Raw genomic sequence first — 27,717 nt, forward strand, 5'->3', positions numbered from 1 at the left:
CAGAATCAACACTATAACTGCCAAACAGGAAAAAGGGAAGCTTTGCTTGCTTTAATTGTTCATCTGCATCAGAAAGTCCACTATCTCTGAGACAGGAACCACTGCAATAAGAGGGGAGTGAATAGGTTCTCCCAAAGGAAGACTGTTGCTTAATTATGCCTCCTGCCCTGGAACCAGGAGCCAACTTTGTGTTTCCCAACCTAATTAGCACCAACACGTTTCAGTAATGGTTCATCATAAACCCAGCATTCTCCATCTTCATGAAACAACCTTGTCTCCCATTGAATTTCCTTTTCCTTCCTTTCTTGGGCTTCTGCTCTTAGTCTTTCTTCAAGTCTATACCTGGCTTCAGCTGCTACATCAATGTCTCTGATTTTTCAGTTGAAAGTAACATCTTTCCAAAGGCAGCGGGTTTCATATTTATTCTGATTTTCCAGCTTCCTCACTTTCTTCTTCATTATAGGCAACTTCTTGGTATCTATAAAAACTATATTTCCCCCTGTTGAGTATTTTGCATACATTACACCATTTCATTCCCCTTCAACTGAGCAGAAAGACTTCTTGTCATTTGGAGAAAAAAATCTCAGGGGTAATTCTGTACTTCTTGGCCCCTTAGAAAGGTTTAGTGTGGAAGACGATATTTGCACTATAGCCAGTTTTGGAACAATTAATATTGCTTTCTCCGCCTAGTTCCACCCAGGGCACTGTGAGGACAGACCTGCCGTAACCACTGGGGAATGTGAGAATGTGATGTTCATCATGCTCTAGACACAAGACACAGTCCTGCCCTATGTTGTGCACCCCAACTGACATCCCGAGGAGTTTTGATTTGGTCCAGATATTAGCACGGAATTGTATCTTCTTAATAAACACTCAGCATAAAACGCTGAAATGGGTGGATGATGAGAAACCTGGCTCAGCCACGAATGTTACACTATTCTTGGAAACCCAGGGAACTGGTCCTTCTGAAACCAGCTCTGTGTTCTCTTCAGTATCATTTGGTAATGTGCACTGACACTGAAAGACTTCACCCAAAATGGGGTTGTATGGCTTTTTGGTAACTGATCCTTTCCTTCCTCCGTGAAAGGCTGAGAGATACCGTTTCACAACCTGAACCATTCAGTCTCTGGCATCCTTCTAGTCACTAATACTCACAAACAGGTCCGGATGTGTAAAAAAGTCTGCATGTTTCTTTTTTTTTCTGGGGACTGCTTTTATGGGGGTGACCTGACAGAGGGCATGATCCGTACAAAACTGGGAACAATACATACATATATATATTATATACAGAGCGGCAGCCCTGCAAAAAAGGCGGAGAAATTGAGGGCTGCTGCCCCAGGAGAAAGGGGAGCTGGACACCACACGTCCTGTACTCTCCCCTTTTCATGAAGGATACATGAGAAATCAGTGCAGGGTCAGGCCCAGCCTCCAGGCTCTGAGTGGACTCTATCCCTCCTGGGAGGGTGGACAAGGATGGGAGGAGGTGTGGAGACAACCCTTCCCAGCAGGAGGATAAGAATGCAACAGAACAGCACAATGATAGGGGAGGAGGGAAGGGCCAAGATGGTAGAATCTCAAGTCAAGAGGCCCAGGGACCACCTAGGATCTCCGTGATCAGGAGGCAGCCTCCAGGTGGTGAGATGCTGGGAGAGCCCCCAGCCCCGTTCCAGTCCAAAGACAAAGGCTGGAGGTTGTAAAGTCTGGCAGTTTGGTCTGCAGGCCCTTGTGTCCATCCACCACCCAGGCCAGCCCTTGGCATTCCACGGCCTCTGTGCCATCCTTCCAGCCACCTGTCTGCCTGGGCCACCTTAAGGGGCCTATATGATGTGGGCCCTCTGGTCCCTGAAGCTGGGTGAAGTAGGGTGGAGGCGTGGGGGAGTCGGGGCACCTGTCCCCAGGCTGATAGGGGGCGGGGTCAAGTATTGAGGACAGGGGAGGGAGGACAGTGGGAGGGGATTAATTATTGTCCAGTTAAGGAATGATTCCTGTTAAGTAGAATTGGAATTCCTCAGTGTTTGCAGGTTTCCTTCCAGTTCTGAGATCTTGTCCAGGAGCTTGTCCATCTCCTTCCTCGCCAGAACCCGGCGCTGTGCTGTCTCCTTTTTCAGAAACTCAATCTCCTTCTGCTGGTAGTCTTTGATGAGGCGCTTGGCCTTGCTGTATTTGCGCTCCAAGGCCTGGTACTGGGCCTGGGTCTCCCGCAGGTGCTCGTCCACAGGCTGTGGGCCTCACCCCAGTAGCCCTCCAGTTTTTCCATGCGTTCCTTGTTCTCCTCCACGCTCTGCTCCAGCTGGGCCTTCTCCACCCGCCACCGCCCCTTCTCCTGCTCCAGGCTCTGCAGCTTTCTCTTCAGCTGCTGGATCTCTGCCTCAGTCACAGCGTGCTTAATCTGGGTCTCCTTGAACTTGTGCACCAGCTTCTCAGGCTCCATGTCCACAGGGGACAGGGCATCCTCATTCTCTGCCAGCTCGAACACCTCGATGGCCATCTCACCCCCTGGTAACGTGGGGCTCAGCTCCTCATCCTCGTTGGTGGCATACTCTCCTCCTCGTCATACTCGCCCGTACTGGGCGTATCTCTGCTCCATCATCTCCCGCTGCCATTGCTCCTGTTCCAGGGTCTGCTGAAATAGCTGGGCCACCTCACTCTGCTCACCAGGCCGCTCCCGGCCAATCATAAACCATACACGGCCCTTGGTATTCCGGAGCACGGAGGCTGCAAAGTTCTGGGTCACTCCCACCAGACTCGTTCCATCCACCTCCACCAGGAGATCGTTCACCTGGATCCTGCGTCCCTATGGGCCGCACCGCCCTCAGTCACGGTCTTGACAAAGATGCCCAGCTTCTCAAGGCCCATGTCCGCCCCGGCCCCCATGCCAATGATGCTGATGCCCAGGCCCTCGGAGTCCTTCTCCAGCTCCACAGGGAACAGCTCCAACCTCTCCACCCGCTTCTCCAGCTCATACTCAGCAGAGGCTGCCATGGGATCCACGTCCTGGTTGCGACGATCACAGTCCTCGTTGGAATAGGTGCTGAACACTTGGATGGGCGCTGTGCTGAAATGGATCTTTCGGCTCAGGGCAGGGTCCTCTTCTTCCGAGAGCCCTGGAATCTCCATGCACCCCGACTCGGGCTCGTAGTGGGGGCTCCCCCTCCTCCTCCTCTTCGTCGCCTCCTCCAGGGCATTGCCCCGAGTCCTCCCCCAGACCACTGTAGGCACTCACGTCCACCAAGTCTGCCTCCGAGAAGTCCTCCTTTTTGGACTTGTCTACATCCTCGGGGGCCACGTCCGGGGCCCGGCCATTGCCCACCCCCTTCTCAGGCACCACCTCCTCCTCGGGAGCCGCCTGAGCCTTCTGCTCCTCAGGCGCCGGGCTAGCGGTGGTTGCATATGTTTCTAAAAGAGATCTTTTTTCGAGAATAAATGTTGGAAGAACTACCTTTGTAAGATCCATTCCAAGTCTAACCTGTGACAACAGATGCATGATAACACTCTTGTGCTCTTCCACTGACCCTGCCTCCCCGCTTCGTCATTTCTGTCATCATGTGAATCGAAAAGGTCAGCATCACTTGTTCCCTTGGACATGGAAGAATTAAGTGATTCTGTGGTATCTGGGCGCTTTAGACTATTTCCTAAGCAGCTGTGTGTCAAGATTGGATCAACAGATCCAGAGGAATCTTTTAAGTGTTTTGGGGATGAGACACTCGGATGGAATTCATCTGTATCATAGAATTCATCTTCATTGCTAGAGTAAGAGAACTCTGGGACTTTGTTTGGAGACAAGTTGACATGGCTTGGATAAGTCAGACTACTACTAGGTGGTGAGTGGCCACTGCCTATACTATTTGGTGTTGGAGTCTGATAATGTCCCAAGGTTGCCAATACAGGTCCAACTGGTAGAGAAGATGGACGCTGCTCTGACTTACAGAATCTCTGAGTAGGTTCTGGAGGTAAGACAGTCTGGGAAGGCATTGCGTTGACCACAGGTTCCAAGGGACTATTGCATCCACAGGATTAATAGTACTTACAATTCTATCTGCATGATTCTCTGAAATATACTGGTCTTTAGCAATCTGCAGCAACACAATGCAGTGTTTAATTGATTCTATCATGCTATTTGTTGTCTCTTTGAGGGTATCAATTTTCTTTCTCTGTTCATCATCTTTGTTTGCAGTTTTGAAGTTTATCATCAAAAAGCTTCAACTGTTCTATCAAGATCTGTAGGTAAGCATCAGCCTCTGTAAGTTTCCTATTAAAGTCTTGGACACTAGGAACAATTCCTGAATCCAAACCCCCAGGGGGTGATGGGATGGAGGCAGGGAGAGAATCACACTTATGCCCAAGGCCTGGGCAAGCAGCAGGGTCCCTGGGAACTCAGGGATGGGAGTCAGACCCTCTCCCAGACCCATCAGGAGTGGGTTTAATCATTCCGCAAGTGGCCAGCAAGAAAGCCACTCACCAAGGCTGCAGCCCTCTGTGCCTCCAGGGGAGGGAGCCGAGGGCTGCTTCCAAGCACCCCTCTTTGTCCCCCTCTGCTGAATCAACCCACAACATGATTTGTAATGACTCAGTTGCATTCCTTGTAGAAATGATATAATTTCAACCCTATTCCTTGAAAATCAGGTTGATTTTCAAAATGTGATTATTTATAACTGCTTCTAAGATTTTGTAACTCCAGTTTCTTCTTTGGGATTAATTCTTAAGAGAACACTGCTGCTGCTAAGTCACTTCAGTCGTGTCCGACTCTGTGTGACCCCATAGATGGAAGCCCACCAGGCTCCCCTGTCCCTGGGATTCTCCAGGCAAGAACACTGGAGTGGGTTGCCATTTCCTAGGTCAAAGCTATTCCTTTTAAAAATACTTTTTATACCAGTGAGCAAAATTTTGACAATTTATATTTCTAATAGTGCATTATAAACACATCAATTTTCCTGGATCCTTGGCACATTTTCTAAATCTTCACATTATATTAATCTGTATTTCTCTGATTACTAGTGAAATTAAAACATCTTAAAAAATGTTTTAGAGCCATTTGACCCAAAACATTTCAGTCTTTGACTTTTTCATCTCACACCAGTGAAGAAAATATAGGGAAAAAAAATGTCTAGGAAAGAAAGGCAGCACTATTTTATATAAAGTGGTGGAAAGAGTGGGGGAGATGAAATATTTATGCCACTGAACAACAACAAAAAATACTAAAGCACTGTTAAATTTTCTTGGTAACATTTCCAGTTTTTTGGAACTTGACTTCCACTGTACTTTCTTAAATGATAGGAAATGAAGAATAAAACAAAACTTACTTCCACTGTTTGATATATTGTAAGGGATTAAGGTTGCATCCTGCATCAGTTAAAGCTTTTTTGTACTGCTCCAAATCAGCCTGAAATAAGAATATGACAAAAATCTTTACTTTCATGAAAGAGACCATTTTGTTTGTTGTCATCTGATTAATCAAAAAGTTAGACTAAAGGCATGAGCACCTAAGTAAGTGGAGTGGTACCTTAAGGGAGCACCCAAATGAGTAACCAAGACAAAAATCCCATACAATGAAAATTACCTTTAACAGGCTCCCAAATCACCTAAGCAGTATGGTGTTTTGTCATCCCTCAGCAAGCCCAACAGGGTGTTTTTCCTCCACTGTTGACACAGATTGTTTGTCCTTGGAATAAGCATTAAATGAAAGATCTAGATTGATCAGGAATATTTCAAAACTGGAAACATGAAGGGAGTGATGCTGACTTAGGGGAATCACTGCAGAATCAGGTGGTCCCATCTCATATTCACTGTAAATGTCCAAAGATATTAACTGAACAGCAGGTGACCTACACTTTTTAAATAGTTAAATAGTTCTCTTCCTTAGTCTTTTATTTCCTAATGAGTAAAGTCCAGTTGAATTTATGTCACGGGAGCTATCACAGCAACTCCATTATAAAACTTTTCTAAGAAAAAGAAACTTTTAAGCTCACCATCAATCAGAACTGCTTCATAATATTCTGGGAGCTATTAATCTGACAGTGAGCTTCCCTGGTGGCTCAGATCGTCAAGAATCTGCATGCAATGCAGAAGACCCGGGTTCGATCCCTGGGTTGGGAAGAGTCCTTGGAGATGGGAATGGCTACCCACTCCAGTATTCCTGCCTGGAGAATTTCATGGACAAAGGAGCCTGGTGGGTTACAGTCCATGAAGTTGCAGAGTCAGACACAAGTGAGCAACTAACACTTTCAATCTGACATCAACAGTCAAAATTTGCCTCAAGCCTCTTAATGATTACTTATAAAAAGACATAATTCTTACAAAAAATAAATAAAATCATACATTCCTGGGCTTCCCAGGATAGCCCAGTTGGTAAAGAATCTGCCTGAAAGCAGGAGACCCTGGTTTGATTCCTGGGTCAGGAAGATCTGCTGGAAAAGGGATAGGCTACCCACTCCAGTATTCTTGGGCTTCCCTTGTGGCTCAGCTGGCAAAGAATCTGCCTGCAATGTGGGAGAACTGGGTTCAATTTCTGGTTGGGAAGAACCTCTGGAGAAGGGAATGGCTACCTACTCCTGTATTCTGGTCTGGAGAATTCCATGGACTATATTGGCCATGGGGTCGCAAAGAGCTGGACACAACTGAGCAATTTTCACTTTCACATATTCCTAAGAAAATATTATAAATAGGTTATTAGAATCGCTTAAGCTATAGGTACACCCCCATTAATGACAGAGATGTTTCTAGAAGGAAACCTATATTGTAGTCACCCCTCCTCAGCAGTTTTGCTTTCCAGGTTCTAGCTCCTGTCGTCAACTAAGGTCTGAAAATGCTAAGTGGAAATCCCCAGAAACAAACAATTCATGAGTCTTAAACTGTGCCCCGTTTGGAAAAGCATGATGCCATCTTATGCTGTCCTGCTCAGTCCTGCCCCAACCAGTGACATCCTCTGCTCCTGACATCTAACCATCAACATCGTCATGGCTTGATGACACAGGATCACCTAAAGCAGATGATTCTCCTTCACGTCAGAAGGCCCATAGTAGTCCAATGCTACATCTCAATGCCCATGTCATTTACCTCATTTCACCTCATCACACAGGCACTGTATCAGCTGACATCATCAACATGAGAAGGATGAGTATAACAACTGTATTTTGAGAGAGAGTCCACATTCACACAACTTTTTATTATGGTATATTATTATAATTATTCTATTTTATTAGCCATTTTTGTTAACCTCTGTGTCTAATTTATAAACTTTTATCATCAGTAGGTATGTATAGGAAAAAATAGTATATATGGTAGTGAGGGGGCATCTGGTACTATTCATGGTTTCAGGCATCCAATGGGGGTCTTGGATTATATCTCCCTTGGATAAGGGGGGGAACTACTGAACTTTCTAGCTAGATTAAAAGTCAAGAGACATATTCCTAGGATAAAGCAGAATTGACCTAAAGCAAATACTGGTTTACTTTTCTGTTTTAACATGTCAAACAAAAAGAAGTTTCACAATCTACCAGACATCAGAAAAATAATTGCTATCAGCAAAGGAAAGCAGTCTGCAACAGCTGTTATCATTCTAGGTGTCTTTCCCAAGGTCCTTATGCTAGTTGCTCATCTAGTAAAACTATACAAGTTCATATTAGAAAGAGTTAACAGGTCTCCAATGCAGCAACAATACCAAAAATCGCTGCTTTCCTTCAGAGTAAGTCAATTACCTCTGCACACTTATATAAAAAATTTTTCCCCTCAAAAGGAGTTGATGGTTCATTAAAGAAAAAGAAAACAACAAAATATACCACAATCTACTCTTCCATTGAGGAAAAAAAAATCTAGAAAGGAAAACTGATCATTTTCCAATCATTCTTAGAAATTTATTCTAATATAAAAGTAGCTTTTTTTTCTTTAGTACAAAATTTCAATGCTATTTCTATATGAATCATATGACAGATGTGAATCTGAAGTTTAATCTTACGAAATTACAGTATTTATATAACTTTTGGAACTTAAGTTATTTTCCTCCAAGTGACTTCTTTGTATTTTATAAAGGACATTAGTTTTAAACAACTGCAAAATATTACCAAACTTTTCGGTTAAAGCTCAATTCCTTGTAAGTATTACTGGCTACAGCTTAAAGAAATGGAACTTTTAGGATCATCACATCATGAGAAATGGTAAGCTCAATCTTTGAAAAAAGTACAGCAAACTTGGTTAACTTAGTTTAGAATAGTTATTTCCTGAAATAAGAATTCTGGCCACCTGAATTCTGTTCATGTTCAAATAACTTAAAAGTGGCGAGATATTCCGTGAGTAAATCGTTCTCGTGGTGACAAATACTGCTATAAAATTCAGCAGTAAATAGAACTAGCCTTAAGAAACTGCTTTTCTTTTAAAGGAAGGAATGAAATGATCATTTGGCCATAGTGGTTTTTACTTCTATTTTTGAAACAAGTATCCCCCTTTCCTTCCAAATATGAATACAGAGGACATACCTCAGAAGGCGCTTGCTGTGCGCTTATGTAATAGATAAGAAACAGCCTCATTTTATCTTCTGGAGTTCCTGCTACAAAGGGGAAACAGATGAGAAAAAAAAAAGACTTTCATAATTCCAGCTGTTATGTATTATAGTCAACACTATAAACTCAAGGCATACATAAATGTGACAAAATAAGCTTCTTGATTCAAATGATTTAACGTTATAGGCACTAAATTACAACCATGTAAAATACAGATACGGAAAAAAATGAAATACTACAGGATTACAATCTGCAGTCTATCTTCCAAACTGTCTATAATGTTGAGATTAATTTTTCAGATATAAACTCAAAAAGAAAAAAATGGCATAGGTAGGATAATCATATAATTCTAAAACAGTACCCTTTTGAAATGAAAAGGGGGATGCTAAATAATACTTATGTAAGGACAACTTGGTATAAAAAATGGGACTATCCTAGGAAACCAGCTGCATGCTTCTCCCATCAGGCACTAGTTTATGAAACCTTCCTGGCTAAAATCATCTAACTGAGCCCAAGGTCATACTTCTGAGAATGGAGCCACTAAATAAATATACATTTCTCCTCCTTCTGAAATGAAGATTTGGAAAAACCGTATGTCTACAGTATAACAAAGACCACTGTATTATGCAGATTATATTTGCCTGCAATTTTAGGACAAAATAAAAGACTTCAGAGAAATTTCTTGCTTGCAGTGAGTATTTTGAGCTACTTCTCCTATTATCCAAAGCCTGAGACTGTCCAGAGAATCTTTATTCTCCCCTCAGTTACTGGGTGTGCTTTGGTGCAAAGTGACAAGACAGTTCTCATGGGTAACTCAGTTTCACTATTCAACAAACACCAATATGCATTCTCACTTCAAAGTGTATTCCAATATGTAAGAACTCAGAATTGTTATACTTCACTATAGAATAAAAACAAGAATAATTTTTTCAAAACATCCTGACTGATGACCCATTGATTTTTTTTTTATCTTCAAATTATCCTTACTCCCTAAATATGACAAAGACTTGGTAATAAAGATGAAAGACAGGCTCTCCTGTTATTATGTTTACAAATAGATATTGTATTTTAAACATTCTGAAGTAGGTTACAGGATGCAGGATCTTGTTTAAATCCTAGGAGAAAGCTGGTATTTTTGTTTTAACAGGTAATTAGCCTGTCTGGGTTCAGGCCAAAGTTCCTACCAGCCTCTGTGAGTTGTGGTTCTATCATGGACTCTATTTTCAAAACGTCTGCAGTGTTACTTGGCTCTGTTCCACTGACCAGCAGCCAGTATAGGAATTTGGAAGTCATCTTGTCCTTCACCTTTCAGTCCTTGGAACTGCTGTGTAGGATCAGATTTAGGCATGAACCACTCAGAGGTGAGCCCAGGAATTCATTAACAACTTTATGGGGTTGCTTTCCTGAGCTCCTTCCTTCCTTCTGTAACCTCTCTGGTACTTTCCAGTTTCCTTGGCCTTCCCTTTTTGGTGCGCCAGCCAGAAAGCTTTGGCTTTAGTTATCCTGCTCCATTTCCTGCAACTATGACAAAGCAGTTAGAAGACAAAGAAAGTAAGATGAATGAGGCTTGCTGTAGGCTCTGGGGGTAAGGGCTCCTAAGATATGAGAGAAAGGTTTTCCTCCCTCAGAGTTTTAGGGATATGTGGGTCCCTGCTGTTGCTTTTAATAATCTTAGCACATAGCATGGCCTTTTCTAAGGTCAGTCATGTCCGACTCTTTGCGACCCCATGAACCGCAGTACACCAGGCCTCCCTGTCCATCACAACTCCCGGAGTTCACTCAAACCCATGTCCATCGAGTTGGTGATGCCATCCAACCATCATCCTCTGTCGTCCCCTTCTCCTCCTGCCTTCAATCTTTCCCAGCATCAGGGTCTTTTCCAATGAGTCAGCTCTTCGCATGAGGTGGCCAAAGTATTGGAGTTTCAGCTTCAACATCAGTCCTTCCAATGAACACCCAGGACTGATCTCCTTTAGAATGGACTGGTTGGATCTCTTTGCAGTCCAAGGGACTCTCCAGAGTCTTCTCCAACACCACCGTTCAAAAGCATCAATTCTTTGGCGCTCAGCCTTCTTTATAGTCCAACTCTCACATCCATACATGACCACTGGAAAAACCATAGCCTTGACTAGACGGACCTTTGTTGGCAAAGTAGTCTCTGCTTTTTAATATGCTGTCTAGGTCGGTCATAACTTTCCTTCCAAGGAGTAAGCGTCTTTTAATTTCATGGCTGCAATCACCATGTACAGTGATTTTGGAGCCCAGAAAAATAAAGTCAGCCACTGTTTCCACATCTATTTGCCATGAAGTGATGGGACCAGATGCCATGATCTTAGTTTTCTGAATGTTGAGCTTTAAACCAACTTCTTCACTCTCCTCTTTCACTTTCGTCAAGAAGCTTTTTAGTTCTTCTTCACTTTCTGCCATAAGGGTGGTGTCATCCACATATCTGAGTTATTGATATTTCCCCCTTTTCTAAGAGTGGGTGCTTATTCTGCTTAGAGAAGAAACAGTTCCCACTCTTTGACAAGGAGAAACATATTTATAATTCCAACTGAGTAAATGCCCTAAAGCCTCTGCTAAAGTTTTTAAGTCATAGGATGCTAAGAATTGGAGGGCATGCAATGCTTATAATGACATTAGTCACAGAGGAACTAAATGGAAATTGGAAAAATGTATCCTTTACAACTGTGAGTACTCCAGAGTCTGCAGCTAGCAGCTAAAGGCTGGATCCTCCTGTCACATCCAAGTTTCTACTGCAACTGCTATTTTAAAGGCAGAGTTTCCTCACTGAATAATTTGATACTTCAGAGAACAGTTGTAAGTATAATTCAGAGGGCTTTTTTCTCCCTGGAAAATCTGAGAGTAAGGTGTTGAACTGCTTTCCCACCATTTCCAAATGTTAAGGACACTCTCCAATATAGTAACTTCAAAATAACAGAATATAATAACATATCAAAATCAGAAAATTAGTGTTGGTCCATTACTACCATCTAATCCTTAGATGTCACTCCAAGTTTCACCTACTGTCTCTATAATATCCTTTACGGGAAAAAGAATCATGTGTTGCTGCGAAGAGCTGTCATCTCTCATATACAGCTATCTTCTGGATGAAAACAGTTCCTCAAGTCTTTCTTGACTTCATGGCCTTGATAAGGATTACAGGCTATTTTTTTCCTTCCTTTTGGTAGAATACTCCACAATTAATTTTTGACTGAATTTCCTCATGATTAGATTCAGGCTGTACATTGTTGACAGGAATAAAACAAAACTGATCCTGTTTTTGTTATACTGAATCCTTTGGGTGGTACACTATGTGAGTATGCCTCATTACTGCTGATGTTCAATGTGATTACCTAATAGGTCATCTATCAGGCTTCTCCTCTGTCAAGTTATTTTTCTTCCTCTATAAGTAATAAGTATTTTGTAGGGAGGTACTTTGAAATTGTGTAAATAATCTGGAAAATTTCTATTTATTCATTAATTATTTCTGTATGGACTCATGGCTTCCTATTTCATTCAGTATGTTATAATCTGTTACCATTATTTATTTTGGTACTGTCATGATCTGGCCATTGGGGGCCTCTTCAAGCTGACTTTTGGGTTCTTTTTGACATATTCCATCATGTTTTGAGTACTTTCCTTGCTTTCTGATACAACACAATGTTTCAGGCTTATTTTGTACTTCCTCTCCCTAGAATCAACCATTTATTTCACCAATGAGTCCTAGTGGAAAGTGGAATATAGAAGCTAAAAGTTTTACTACTGGAGAACTGTTGCTCCTCATCCTGCTCAAGTGGCAGAACTAGGGAATGCATATATTTGAGTATGCACACACATAAAATCTATAGTTACTTCTCTATTTGACAAGTGTTGAGTGAAAATACCAAGTCCACATCGGCACCTCCAATTCCAATATTACAGGTTTCATTCTAGTTTTCTTCCTTTTAATATCTGTAACTTTCATCTCTGACAATGGGAAACTTAAATTATTAAATTTAAATTAAATTATATGATATATTTACTTATTGAACCAGTCCCCTGTATGTAACTAATATCCTAACTCTGCTACTGTCTGCTTGCCTGCATAGATGTCATCTCACTCCAATCTGGTTCTGATTCCCTACAATGGACACACACATATGCCTGGCTATACTTCTCACCCCATCTGAGCCAATGCTCGATTTGTCCTGTGCAGGGTCACCCTCCTTAATCTGATAGGGCCCTCATACTCCAGGACTAAACTGCTCCCACATATGGACACCCTGCTCACCTCACTTGGGACTCTTGATACCTCAAGTTAGATTATCAACTCTCCCTCTACCTGATCTGTGGATGCCTTCTCATTTTGCTTGGGTTCTGACATCTTGTTCTGGACTAAAGCGGTACTTGGAGAAGGAAAGAACAATTCACTCTAATATTCTTGCCTAGGAAATCCTAAGGACAGAGAAACCTGGAGGGCTACAGTCCATGGTGTCACAAGACTTGAACATGACTTAATGACTAAAAGAACAAAAGTGATACTAGACTGCCACTGTGCATGAATGTCTACCTTGCTCTGCTCTACTTAATGTCTTTAAAAATGAATTGGTTTGAGAAAGGGAAATGAAAAAGGTTCTGATTGTTTTTTTTATTCAGCATATTTTTTGCTTAAACTTTACTCAAAACTGATTGTAAATAACAAGAAATAGCTCCAAAGTGATGGACTTAGATATATATTACATATTTTTTCACTGTAAAGTATATATACCTTCAAAATGTTATGTTCTCCCCACAAATATAGCTTTTTGTAAGTGTGAGCAATACTAGGGATTCTCAGAAATTTTTATGAATAGAATCTTTTAATTACAAACATTTCAAAAAATTGTTTCTTACTTTCCAATTTGATATAAAATCTAAAAGTCATAACCAAAATACTAACTCAAAAACCATTATCAGCTGAAGAACTTGTATGTAAAAATAGACGCTTAATAGCTTATATGATTTTTATTCATTTTTAAAAAGAGTTGAGATCTGAATTGAAAACTTCTGAAATTATCAACAAGTCTCTAAAATTTAGAGGATTTTAGAGGCTAAAACTCTATGCAGACTTTATGATCATTGTAATTGAACACAATAATTAGATTATATATTCTAGGTACGAATAGTTATATCTCGTTTAAAGAAAATCTAACAAACATGTATTTAGATAAATATAAAGGGATTGTCTACAGAGTTTCTTTCAAAGTGAACTGCCAAAGTATTTAAAACAGAATTCAGTTTTAGATACTGATACATCTTTTTAGGAGGCTCTATAGGGTTAAACCAAAGTAGAATGTGTGTCATGCTTGGTTTGAATGTTTTACCTTCAAATCTTGCTGGAGACAGCAGAAATTGAGCTTAAAATGTATCACTTTAAACAAATGAATATAAAAAATGCTTATATACTAATACATTAATAAAGCATACCTTCAAAGAAAAGTTCAATAAAATAAAATGCAAATAATTTTTCTAATTTAGGAACTGCTATGCTACAAACTTCTCAAGAGGAAATAGCTCATTTAATTATCTCATTAATGGCAAAGACTGTGAGAAAAACAATAATTCTATTCAAATTTTACTCAAATTGAAATGCTGGATTCATCAGATGAAAAACTTATAGTAACCTCAAATTTATGATACATACCATCAGGGTCTGATATTATATCTAGAAGAGATTTATCCAGAGTAGTTTTGCTCATTATTTTTTCTTCATATTCAAAATACACATCCAGTTTTCTTGCCTGTTTCAAAATAAGTATCAGATTAGAGAACATTAAACAATAAAAACATACTAAAAACCTCTCTGCTTACTAGTGCCTATTTTTTATGACCAATTTTAAAAACAAATGTTAATTTCCTGGTAGAATTTACTTTTACTTTAAACCATACACTTAGTGTACAAAATAAGATTGACTATTTATATTTGACTTACAAATTTAAAATAACTCTGCATGTCATATGTTAACAAAGACAAAAATCACACAAATCTCAATTATTGTATTAATAAGTAACTACCATACAAATAACACTATTTCACGCAAATTAATGTCAAGTGGTCAAGTTACATTTACTTTTTTTAGTGAATAAATCCACATATTTTTATCCTAACTAGACAGAAAGTTATTCTAATTATTTTTAATGGCTTAAACTGTTCCTCATTAATTTTCCCACTAAATACTTTGAAATTTAGATAATGCAAAAGTAGTCAAACTTTGCTTTTCTGTACAGCAGCTTTTCTAATTTAAAATCTGTTGATTAAAATTATCCAAATGAAATTAACGTGTTAGGATAATCCAAATAAAAATCATGAAGTATCTATTAGATTATGCTTCAGATAAGACGAGAGAGACAAGAACACGCTTTATTACTGAAGGTGTTACCAATCTAAGTAAAGTAGAAATCATTCATGAAATAAATGAGAACAGAGATATCAATAATCAAAATATAAATACAGAATATAAACATTAAATTAAGATGATAGAATGAAATAAATATTAACCAATTGTAGAGAAGAAAGTGATAAATTCTGAGTTGTTCTGAAAGTGATTTGGGGACATGGATAGACAGAGTTCATTTCACTTAAAGGAATCATGTGTGTATGTGAGTATGCTTGTGTGTGAGTGTTAGTCGCTCAGTTGTGTCTGACCAGACTCCTCTGTCCGTGTGTGTGTGTGTTAGTTGCTCAGTCATGTCCAATTCTTTGTGACCCCATGGACTATAGCTCTCCAGCCTTCTCTGTCCATGGGATTCTGCAGGCAAGAATACTGGAGTGGGTAGCCATCCCCTTCTCTGGGATCGAAACCAGCTCTCTTGACTACAGGGGGATTCTTTACTGCCTGAGCCACCAGGAAAGCCCTGGTTGAAGGGATCATATCAAGGCATGATCAGAGTGGATAGATCTGAACGGCAGATTCAGCAGTGATTTCATACATGAGGCAACAGGCGATCAACCCCTCAATCCCACTCCTCCACAGTGGCAGACAAGGCCAGAGCTTTAAACAGATGAAATAGCTTGAAAATCAAAACACGAAAAGGTAAATATACTGAGACCTGTCCTCACTCCTGTCCTTTTCTACCCCATTTCCACCTGCTTCTTTGGCTATTTATTTCTCCTATAGTTTTTCAGCTTCTCTATGAAAATACAAGCAAATAGTATCTGTATCCTAATTTCCCTCCGCTTTCTGACACAAAAGGCAATATACTATACTCTGCTGTCCATTATTTTCACTCAGCAAATATATCCTACACCAGTACATAGAGAATTTCCTTGAGTGAAGTTGAGATAAGAGTTAATAAACTTTGTAATAGAGTTTTTGTTTGTTCTTTACAAATGGCTCTCCAATAGTTCCTGATATAGGAACTATTTTAATTACTGTATAAAGCTACTTTGAATAAACAAAAGAAACAGAAAGGAGATCCTAGGAAAGTGACCATGGTGGTGACTGTGGGAATGGAAACAAAGAGATGTACAGTTAATAACTAACATGAGAATGTACGTAGGAAGGAAAATAGTGAAAAAAGTCAAAGACTTCATGGGAAATAAAATGACGGTAGTAGGAACTGTGTGTGCTTAGTCACTCAGTTGCGTCCGACTCTTTGTGACCCCATGGACTGCAGTCCACCCGGCTCCTCTGTCCATGGGGATTCTCCAGGCAAAAATACTGGAATGAGTTGCCATGCCCTCCTCCAGGGGATCTTCCCAATCCAGGGATTGAACCCAGGTCTCCTGCATTGCAGGCGGATTATCTACCAACCTAGGCCACCAGAGAAGCCCTATGTTAACATAAATATTAGACCGGGAAAGCCTAATTATGTGTAGAATAAAGCCAAGAATGGAAGGGGGAAGGAGATAAAATAAGGTGTTAGGCTGACTTTCAGGGCCTCACAATCTACTCCAGCCAACTTTTCTGTTTTACCACTATTCACCAGGTTCAGTTCCCTCTAGTCACATCAATTAACTCACTGACTTTTCATTAAAAGTAGTGAATGCTTTTAATCCTCAAGGCTTGGGCTTGAATTATTCTCTTAGCTTTTTTAGAATGCATTTCTCCTCCATCACCTGTCCAGTGAATTCTACTAATTTTTAAAGGTCCAGCATCTTTGCAGCTTCTCTATAACTCTTCAACCTCTGTTTCTTCCCTTTCCTGCTCTATCCCAATCTCCTTCTTCACTGGGAGAATTAATTAAGCCCTTAAGTGTGTACTGGCAGCACTTCGTACACTTCTCCATGAGAGCAATGATTACACCACATTACTCTTTGGTTTACCTACCCTTCCAGAACTACAAACTTCCTAGAATGTTTCTAATTAATTTTTTAACCCTAGGAGTCTAACAAAGCACCTGTCCTGTAGCAAAATATATGTCAAATTTCTAAGCTAAGAGCAAGACATATATACAGATCAAGTAATCATCTTTAAAAGTTATGAAAGTATATAAATGAACTTTCAGAAGTGAAAAATGCAGAGAACCAAGCTTTAGTGATTTAATAGATAAAATTAAGTATGCTAAATGCCATAATGGAATCTAACGTGTGTACCTACATTAATGAAGAAACATGGTTCACTTAGACTCATTTTGCTCTTCCTGACGTATTAACTTATCCACGTTTTAACATCTAATATGAACAATGGAAGCAGAATTAAAAAACAATCTGACAGCTAATGGGTAGACATTCTTTTGAAGGTGATAATGTCTAAAATTCCCTTGTGATTATGGTTGTGTAACTCTGTGAATATAGTAAAAACCACTAAATTGTATGCTTTAAAAAGGTGAATTGTATGGTATGTGAACTATATTTCCATAAAGGAGATAAATAAAAATCATGTAGCATTTCAATATACTGACTGGGAAGGAGTCTCATGGGGGAGGGAAAGGAATGAAGTAAAGATTTTCTAACCTGCATAAGCGAACTAGTATCTGTTCAGTATCTAGTATGTGCAAGGCACTTTACTTACAGCTATGGCTTTCAAATGTTTCTAAACAGAGAACCTCAGGACCCTCTTTCTCAAACCAAATCTTCTGCAGAACCCTAAACATAAAATAGATACAAGTGACCAATTAAATGTCTCTATTGAGTCTAGGGTACCAGAGAACAGTGTTTAAAAGCTACAAAATCCGATTATCTCACTTAATTCTCCAGACAACACTATGAACTAGGAATTATTAGTCCCATTTTAAAGATGAAGAAACAGACACAAAGAAACATAAATTTATTCAAGGTTACCAGAGTAGAAGTAGTAGAGAGTTGAGATTCAAATCCAGGTCAGATTCCATATACACCACACATAAAGAGTAGGGAAAATTACATTTTCCTCAAGAACAATTTATTGCTTCCTTTGTATATGCTTTATGAAAGAAAGTATATTTGTCAATTAGTATATATTTATTTTTTTGGTAATACACATAATTTACATATATGCAGTGGATTTGTGGTGAATTCACATAACAATCAAGATGTGAATGCTTTCACTGGATTAAAATAAGGACCATCTACAGAACTGTACATTATAGGTGATCAATAAGTACAGAGGAAAGAAAGCCAAAATGGCACTATCAGAAGGAGTTAAGTAAAAGAATGCAAAATTCTTTAAGCCATTTCTTTAAATGAGGTATTCTTGACTTTATTTGATAAACTGAGCTGGACTGAAACAGAATAACAATGATAAATGGCATAGCAAAAAAAAAATAACAAGACAAAAAACAAAATACAAAGAGTTTCAGGTATGAGTTCCAACTCTGCCATTAACTAGGGAATATTTTACCTTTTTTGGAGCTAAGAGGTATATCTTATTTCCTTCACTGATTAAATGAAGAATATTTCACAAAATATGTTCTGCAGAGTGCTAGTTCTTACAGTTGGTTAAGAAATAATCCCTAGAAGTGTTCCAAAGTCAACAGAGTTTTAGGTTTTTTTTAAATTTATTTTTTATTGGAGGCTAATTATTTTACAATATTATATTGGTTGGTCCCAGGTGTACATGCGTTCCCCCTCCCGAACCCCCCTCCCACCTCCCTCCTTCCTTTATCCTCCCTCTGGGTCATCCCTGCACACCAGCCCCGAGCATCCTGTAACATGCATCGACCCTGAACTGGAGATTCGTTTCACATATGACAACATACATGTTTCAATGCCATTCTCCCAAATCATCCCACCCTCACCCTCTCCCACAGAGTCCCAAAGACTGTTCTATACATCTGTGTCTCTTTTGCTGTCTCGTATACAGGGTTATCATTTGCATCTTTCTAAATTCCATATATATGCGTTAGTATACTGTATTGGTGTTTTTCTTTCTGGCTTACTTCACTCTGTATAATAGGCTCCAGTTTCATCCACCTCATTAGAACTGATTCAAATGCATTCTTTTTAATGGCTGAGTAATACTCCATTGTGTATATGTACCAAAGTTTTCTTATCCATTCGTCTGCAGATGGACATCTAGGTTGCTTCCATGCCCTGGCTATTATAAACAGTGCTGCAATGAACACTGGAGTACACGTGTCTCTCTCAATTCTGGTTTCCTCGGTGTGTATGCCCAGGAGTGCGATTGCTGGATCATATGGCAATTCTATTTCCAGTTTTTTGAGGAATCTCCACACTGTTCTCCATAGTGGCTGTACTAGTTTGCATTCCCACCAACAGTGTAAGAGGGTTCCCTTTTCTCCACACCCTCTCCAGCATTTATTGCATGTAGACTTTTGGATAGCAGCCATTCTGACTGGTGTGGAATGGTATCTCATTGTGGTTTTGATTTGCATTTCTCTGATTATAAGGGATGTTGAGCATTTTTTTCATGTGTTTGTTAGCCATCTTTATGTCTTCTTCGGAGAAATGTCTGTTTAGTTCTTTGGCCCATTTTTTGATTGGGTCATTTATTTTTCTGGAATTGAGCTGGAGGAGCTGCTTGTCTATTTTGGAGATTAATCCTTTATCAGTTGCTTCATTTGCTATTATTTTCTCCCATTCTGAAGGCTGTCTTTTCACCTTACTTATAGTTTCCTTTGCTGTGCAGAAGCTTTTGATTTTCATTAAATGTTTTTAAAATGCATATATTATGCTGCATTATGAATCTCCAAGAGGAAGATACAGCACATTTTACTTCTAACTTTATTTGACCAAAGAAGAAACCTCACTATCTTGTGGAATCTGCTAAGAACTCTGTCCCAAGGTTCCTTCTAGTCCTAAGTTCCCCAGTAGGTTTGTGAAGGACTCTGGAAAATGGGGGCCACAGGACTGAGGAGTTATAAGGGCAATGTTTGATTTTCTACTTTCTAATCTGATTTGTATACCCCTGGTGTTTATGAATTATTCTCTATTCTGTTTTTCTATGTGCTGTCATTGTAAGTGACCTTAAATTCTGTAGAACAAGTCAAGGTATAAATAAATAAAATGTGAGATATCTATTTAAAAAAGTTAAGGCATGCATCTGTCCTCTCCTTTTATTTTAAACATCTGAGACTGTTCATCACAAGTCTGCTTCTACTCTCTGTGTTTAACCTACAGCATATTCTTATAAGGGAAAAGACTGGGAAAAAAAAAACTCCCGGGCTTACCCACTCACAAACTATGTAGCATTATCCTCTGTTTCTTGCTATTCTATGTCATTTAAACTGTAAAGCCAAAAATTCACATTGCCAAAAATTAGTCTTTGGTTTTCTCAATGACTTAATAAAAATCCGTTTTCTTATTTATAGATGATCTGAAGTAGGTGAACGCTAAGCATTGAATTTTTCACTTTTATCAAAGTAAAATAACATATAAAACACAGAATTTGGTAAGTTTTAACATTAAGTATATATACCCATGAAACTGTATACACAATCCAGATAGTGAACATATCATTCACATCAGTTAAGGAAATTCTCTCATTGTAAATACTCTCCTTTCACTCTCCAACACTATTCTTCATGTCCTACTTTATGCATTTTTCTGAATTTTATATAAACGCAACTATAGATTGTGTGCTCTTTTTTTCTGTATGTAGTTTCTTTCACTCAGTGTAATTACTCTGAGATTCATCCAGTACATACTGTTGTATGTATTAACAGTACCTCCTTTTTAATTGTTGAATGGTAGTCCACTGTATAGATATACTGGACTTTGTTTACTCAATTAGCCTATTGATAGACATTTGACTGATTTCCAGTTTGGGGCCATGGCAAAGAGCTGCTATGAATATTCATGTATAGTGAACATATTTGCTTTCATTTATCTTGAGTAAACACCTGGGAATAGAATGGCTGGAGTACAAGATGGATTTGTGTTTAACATTTTAAGAAACAGAGATACTGTTTTCCAAAGTGGGTGTACCATTTTACATTTCTACCAGCAAAATACGAGAATTCTAGTTCTGCATCCTTGCCAAAGGCTGACATGATCAATATTTTAAATTTTAGACATTTTGATAGATATGCAGAGGTATCTCACTATGGTTTTAGTTTGTTATTTTTCTAATGATTGTTGATGTTGAACTTATTCGTCACTCAGATATCTTTTTCAGTCAAATCTTTGTTCAAATTTTTTGTCCTTTTAAAAATTGGGTTCTGCATTTTCTCTACTGAGTTGTGAGAAGTCTTTAATTCTTTGAATCTATTTAAATCTTTAATTTATGAATCTATTGAGTCTTGCTAATGACAAAGCTTTATCTTCATGGAACCTGATGGTGGAAAAGTGAGCAAAGAGCAAGAGAAAGGTAATTCCACACTTCGTTTTTTGAAAATGTGGAAGAAGTCTCCAGAAACTCAGCATGTGAAACTGAAAGATATTTCACACATTCAAGAGCTGTCTTTGGTCATTCTTGGAGTAAAGAAAACTTCTTTAAGTTCTGATAATGACTAATCTTATTTGGGATGAAAAGAGGTAGAAGATAGTGACAGTTTGTCCATTGGGGACTTCCTGCCATAGGATATATTTCTTCTGTCTTGAAGAAAAGACAGCAAGGTCATATGAACATTCACTCAGTAGTGTACTGGATAAAAGATCATTTAAAACAGATTAGTCAAAATCCAGACAGAGAAATGTTCTGATTTACAGGACAGTACAATTTCTTCCCTACAGTGATCAGGAGAGCAGTGATCAGTTAATCAAAGTCAGTTAATGCAAAGAAAAAAAAAGGGGATTTCCTTGGTGGTCCAGTGCTTAAGAATCTGCCTGCCAATGCAGAGGACATGGGTCCGATCCCTGATCCAGGAATATTCCATATCCCATGGGTCAACCTGTGAGCCACAATGACTGCTCTTGTGCCACAATTACCGAAGCCTGTGCACCCTAGAGCCCATGCTCTGCAACAGAGGAATCCACCACAATGAGAAACCCACATACCTCCACTAGAAAGTAGCCCCTCCACATGCCACAACTAGAGAAAGTCTGCAAGCATCAATGAACACCCAGCATAGCCAAAAGAAAAAATAAAAAAGGACCTGGCTATATATACATGTTTAAACACTACAATTTAACTTAAGATCTAAAACATATAGTTGTCTGTCAGTTTTGATGTAGACCCAAGACCCTTCCCTTGAGTACTGAGGTTCATGGACTGAAATTTTTTTCTTTCCTGCATAATGCACATGTATAAATGATCAGCTCTAACTTCAAGTTTCTTTGAAGTGAGATACAAAAATTTGTAAACGTTTACAAATACAACATAAAGCAATTCTAGTACTTTGAAGATTTTTCAATGTTTTACAGTTGTTGTCTGCCTCCTGCCACTGCTACTAAAGTGAAAGTGAAGTTGCTCAGTCGTGTCCGACTCTTTGCGACCCCATGGACTGGCGCCTACCAGGCTCCTCTGTCCATGGGATTTTCCCGGCAAGAGTACTGGAGTGGGTTGCCATTTCCTTCTCCAAATTAAGTAATAATTAAATCACCACCTTCACTGAGTCTAAGGCAGGTAACTTAGTTTTAGAGAAACAAACCACTTTTCCTACTCATACCATTGACATAAATAGACTGGAATAAAATACAAACAAAAAATTCAACTTGCAAACACACTAGATGTCACATGTTAGCATGGCAATAATGTGGTCAGCAACCACTGTTTCCAAGGGAATAAAGGGCATTGGTTAATTTGATGGGCTGATTAGCAGGATCAGTTCAGTTTCTACTTTATTTTGAGAGCTTATTTTCTCCTAAGAAAGATAAAGAAGTTGGACCCTGAAGGAGGTGCTCTAGTTAAAAATTAGCATTGTTATCAAGAGCTAAGTCTTGCTCAGTGTGTATAGAGCTAAGTCGGTACATGTTTGCTTGATTAGAGGATGTCTTTAGACCTAACTCAGCACCTCTTAATTTTCTCCATAAGAAGCAGCAAAACAGAAACGAAGATTCAGCACCAATAATCCACAAGAGCTTGCTGCTGCTGCTGCTAAGTCACTTCAGTCGTGTCCGACTCTGTGCGACCCCACAGACAGCCGCCCACCAGGCTCCCCCAACCCTGGGATTCTCCAGGCAAGAACACTGGAGTGGGTTGCCATTTCCTTCTCCAATGTGTGAAAGTGAAAAGTGAAAGTGAGGTCTTTCAGTTGTGTCCGACTGAGTGACCCCATGGACTGCAGCCTACCAGGCTTCTCCATCCACGGGATTTTCTAGGCAAGCGTACTGGAGTGGCTTGCCATTGCGTTTTCTGCCAAGAGCTTATTAAGCCCTTATTCTTGTCCGGCTTCCTCGGTAAGGAGCACTGATGTGAGAGCTCTTCCTCTCAGGTGGGAGCACTAGCGGAAAGAGCATGTACGCCATTTCTTTCTTCTCTGACTTACATGGAGGTGACTTTTCCTTTTCTTAGGTTTCTGATGCTAGAGAATAATTAATTCTGGGTGGCTATGCAGCTGAGACAGTAATCATCAAATTATACTGAAATCTGTCTACAAATTTAAGTAATCTCAGAATCCATTCCCTAATAACCAACAAGTGGGGGTAAAATCTTATTTGTATTAGAAATGAAAAAACTGCTGGGACTTCCCTGGTGATTCAGTGGTTAGGGATCCACCCTGCAATGCAGGGGACACAGGTTAGATCTCTGGTGGGGAACTAAGACCCCACATGCCTTGGAGCAACTAGGCTCCCGTGCCACAACAGAGAATCTGTCTGCTGCAGGGAAAGTTCCTTCACAATTCACACTTAACCTATTAAACCAAAGTTGACTACTCAAGTCACTAAAATCTTTAGAATATCAATAAATTTACATGATAATATTTGTCAAAGTTATCACAAACTGCTGTGCCGCCAAACATCAACTGTTGGATAGCTGCCAGGACTTCTAAAGAGATTAATTTCTTCTAGTATTCTGCTTTAGAAAATGATCTAAAGAAATACAGGCAGCAGCTATAAACTAAACATCCCAAAATAAGAAATACGCAAAATTGCAATAAAGACAAATACCAAGAGATGTGTTCTGAGATCTCTGCATGAAGAGTCATAATATTCTTGCTAATAATAACAACAATAATAATAATAAATAAATATTTACTGCTTAGGTGAATGAATGTTTACAAAGAAGTGAAGCCCAGATGGTCAACAAATTCTAGTAAAGAGTAAGGGATATTGGAGAAAAATACTTCTTAAATTATTATTAACATTATATAGCCAGAGGCAGATGGTGTAACATAAAAATGGCACAAATAAACATATCATTTTGAAGTAAATATTTTAAAGTTGGAAATTTCATAATTATAAAAAACTATAATAAAAATTTTATAACTATGAGTAATGAGAAAAATTAGAAGCAACATCCTTTACATGCTAGCTTTGACATAGGAAAATAAAGAGTGTTTTAATTAAAACAGGACTCTTCTCAAAAAAACACTGCAATTTTTCTATACTAACAGAATTTCTAATATCAGGATAACTCAGAGTATGTGGCTTAATAAATATAATATATATGCAATATTTAAAATAAATATGCTCCTGTATCTATGATTTAAAAAACTAAAAAACTTCTGGTATTAATTGGGTTTCCTAGAATGATCCAATGAGGAACATGGTGTCTTATACATGAAATTTTCCCTCTGCAAGTAAATGACCTTATATCATGTCTTTTATAGTTTCTTTATATCAGATCCTATTAGGAAAATGGTGTCTTCCTTGAGTTATAGCACAAAAATTATTTCAAACTATGTAGTTTTTATATATAACTACTTAACACCCTGAAGGACAAATTAGTTTCTTAGTATAAGATGCTCTGCTTATTAGCAATCCAGGAAGAAACAAGGTCTTTTATAGAGAGCCAAGCAACCAGGTCTGAAAGAGGAAATTTTGGGTCAGGCATGGTGACATAATAAAATTTATCAGACAGATGGCATCCATTAGGACAAACTGATTCACAGCTCATATAAAATTGTAAATAAGCATCATAAAGAATTTCATAGGTAAATTTTTCCTTAAAAAAAACACTCTCCACTTAGACAGGTATAATAGCCATCTTCCAGAACTCCATTCCTCAACACTCCTCAGACCACTCTCTAGCTGAAACATAAATCAAATCATGGCATTAACCTCCAATGACTTCCATCATACTTAAATCCCTATTTCTCTTGATCTAATAGTGTTATCAACTCTTTCCCTCCTCACTATGAGTACATTAGTCATCTTCTAGGTCCTCTAAAATAGTAAATTTGTTCTTGCCTTAAGGCCTTTGCAGCACTTATTCCCTCTGCCTGAAATGGGTGGCCCTGAGATTTTCACTAACTGGTTCCTTTGTGTGATTCAGGTCTCAACTCAATCATCATCTCATCAAAGGCAATTTCACTTTCTCTAGAACAGCCCTCTGAGCCACTGTCTATTACCTCACATCACCCTATTTTGGTGTTTTCACACCACCTACATGCCATGCTTTCTAATTGCTTACTTCACTTTTTGTCAATAAAAGATTAGCTCCAAGAGAAGAAAGAACTTGTCCATCTTGTTTACCATGGAATCTCAAGGGCCCAGCACAATACCCACAGAGCCATTTAATAAACACAATTGAGTAAATTACTTTATCCAGAATTTTCTCAAACCATAAACCACAGTCTTTGATCTAGAGTATATTCATATAAATTTGTGGCAGGATAGTGTTTGTAAAGTTTTATGAATATGATGAAAATGTGCAATTTTCATTGGTATGATAATATGTTTTTAAATACTTAGGGTTACACAATTTGGTTTGGAAGTAGGAGCTGACTTTAGCACTTTCCTGATTTTACAGCTGTGAGAATCGCCCCCTCCAAAGAAAAACCAAAAACCCTGAAAAAACTAAAGTTAAAAAAAGTTCACAAAACTGTTTAAATCTCAAAGTAACACACAGACTATTAACAACTGTCATAAACAAACAACATGTACTCAAAGAGCATTGATTTAATAGATCAGAAGATCTTGATTACAAAACTACGTTTAGCTGCTGTAAACTAGAACTTATATTTTAATACATTTTTGTTTAACTTTTTATATTAGCTTTGTAAGCAAAGCCTGTATTTTCTGAGTGAAGGAAATCACTGAATATAGCTCTCTGTTACATTCTACTAGTTATATATATTATCTTCACTGGAGACAATGACCTCAGGTAAAAAAAAAATGAGCAGCCTTTTTCCACTTTACACAGCTGCAACATATGGAAGTTATCATCAGATATCATCTACAGACTGCACAATTATATTTCTATTCCTGTAGGTACATGAAAATAGCAAGATCAAAATAAAGAAGTGGAACAAAGAAAAAAAGCAGGTGTCAGCTTAATAGAAATTATGCAGGTTTAAATTCTATGATGTACAATGATCAAATCTATCTATATTAGCTCCTTTCTAGTGCTCTAAGACTTTAAAAATCATTAAAAAATGTTTAATCCCCTTTTCCATAAATACAAGCTGTTATCAACATGTTTGACAGACAACAAATATATTCAGTTTTACATTGCTTTTTCAAATGTATCATCTCAAATGGAAAGCAGGGGTCAGTAGTAACTACATTCTGGTATATCAGCAATCTGTCACTGGAATTCAGTTCCATGTCCAGAGAATAAATGACAATAGAATACTGATGACTGGATTAAATCAAACTGATATGGAGTTATGAATAAAGTAACGAGAAAAAATAATTATGATAGACAACATACAGGATTATCTAATACATTTGTTTCAAAATCACAGTATAGTGGGAGACAGTAAGAAGCTATAAGGCTAACAGAGTAATCTTAAACTAAAATGTTCAGAACCAAGCTGCATTTCATTATGTGATGTTATCAACATATTTCAGATAGTGCTATAGTAAAGGGGTGTCTAAACCTGAATTACTGACGTTTAGATACAAATCTATTATTAACAAAGTAGTACATGTAGAGGCATTACTAAGGCAGTGAAACATAATAAAAATATCACAGGTGCTAAGTTCTCTTTACTGAATGTGTCACCTTGGGCAAATCACTAACCTTCCTAGACTGGTTTCCTCATGTGCAAAAACGAAGGTAATAATGCTGCCTTCAATAATTATAACTCAACCTTACAGTTAGGGCTCAATGTGATAGTGAATAAGAATCTTAAAAAGTCTAAAACCTACAAAATTAGTAGTTATATTGTAAGGAGGGAGAAATTTAATTTACCTTTATATGTTCTAAAACAGCAGTGGCAACATTTGTATGGAGATCAATAAGTCTTTTTTTTTCAAGGAGTTCTGGCAAAGAGCTACAAGTGTCAAAAAATTGAAAATTAACTGTTAAATTTTCTAAGGAAATGACATAAATTTTAATAAAACTCAAACCTGGGTGTTTCCTCTGAGGAAACTTGGAATAGTAAAACAGGGCCAAAATTACATGTTAAACTATCAACTGAACTTACTCTCTAGGCTTGAATATATACAGTATTTACCACTTTAACACAGTTGAAATGCTTCTTATTTTAAAATAATCTGCCTCCCAAATATCATCATTCTATCATTTCACTTTCTAATTCCAAAACTTGGACGTTTAGAATAAAATCAGATTAATGGGAAAATTTTACCTGTATTTCTAAAATATGAAATTCTCTCTCCTTGATGGTATTCAAAGTATCCAAAAGATACTGCTTAAACTTTAGCTAACACAGTAACAGCAGCAATAATAAAATTAATAATAACTCACCTTACCTTATCATCAATACTATCTCAGTGACAAAATTGCTCCCATTACACAATAACTAGTAAAAGAAACAAATGATCTGCTATATAAAGGATTCATGTTGGGAACTGGCAGAAAACAAGAAAATTCTG

General features: G+C 38.4%; 1 protein-coding gene and 2 pseudogenes across 1 annotated transcript in view; all 3 read right to left on the bottom strand.

Moving 5' to 3' along the window:
- SCFD1 (sec1 family domain containing 1) overlaps positions 1–27,717 on the bottom strand; it is a 124,982-nt gene that overhangs the window by 38,427 nt on the left and 58,838 nt on the right. The window contains exons 14-17 of the mRNA XM_055418191.2: positions 27,074–27,155; positions 14,158–14,254; positions 8,469–8,539; positions 5,301–5,380 (exon numbers count right to left, since the gene is read on the bottom strand). Of these exons, the coding sequence (XP_055274166.1) occupies positions 5,301–5,380; positions 8,469–8,539; positions 14,158–14,254; positions 27,074–27,155 (330 nt within the window). The remainder of the gene's footprint in view (positions 1–5,300; positions 5,381–8,468; positions 8,540–14,157; positions 14,255–27,073; positions 27,156–27,717) is intronic.
- LOC148774524 (oxysterol-binding protein-related protein 9 pseudogene) lies at positions 201–1,269 on the bottom strand (annotated as a pseudogene).
- LOC129550487 (neurabin-2 pseudogene) lies at positions 1,209–4,145 on the bottom strand (annotated as a pseudogene).

Source organism: Moschus berezovskii, chromosome 21 (assembly GCF_049115385.1).
Source record: "Moschus berezovskii isolate FMDL1 chromosome 21, NW_MosBer_1.0, whole genome shotgun sequence".
NCBI classification, from domain to species: Eukaryota; Metazoa; Chordata; class Mammalia; order Artiodactyla; family Moschidae; genus Moschus; species Moschus berezovskii.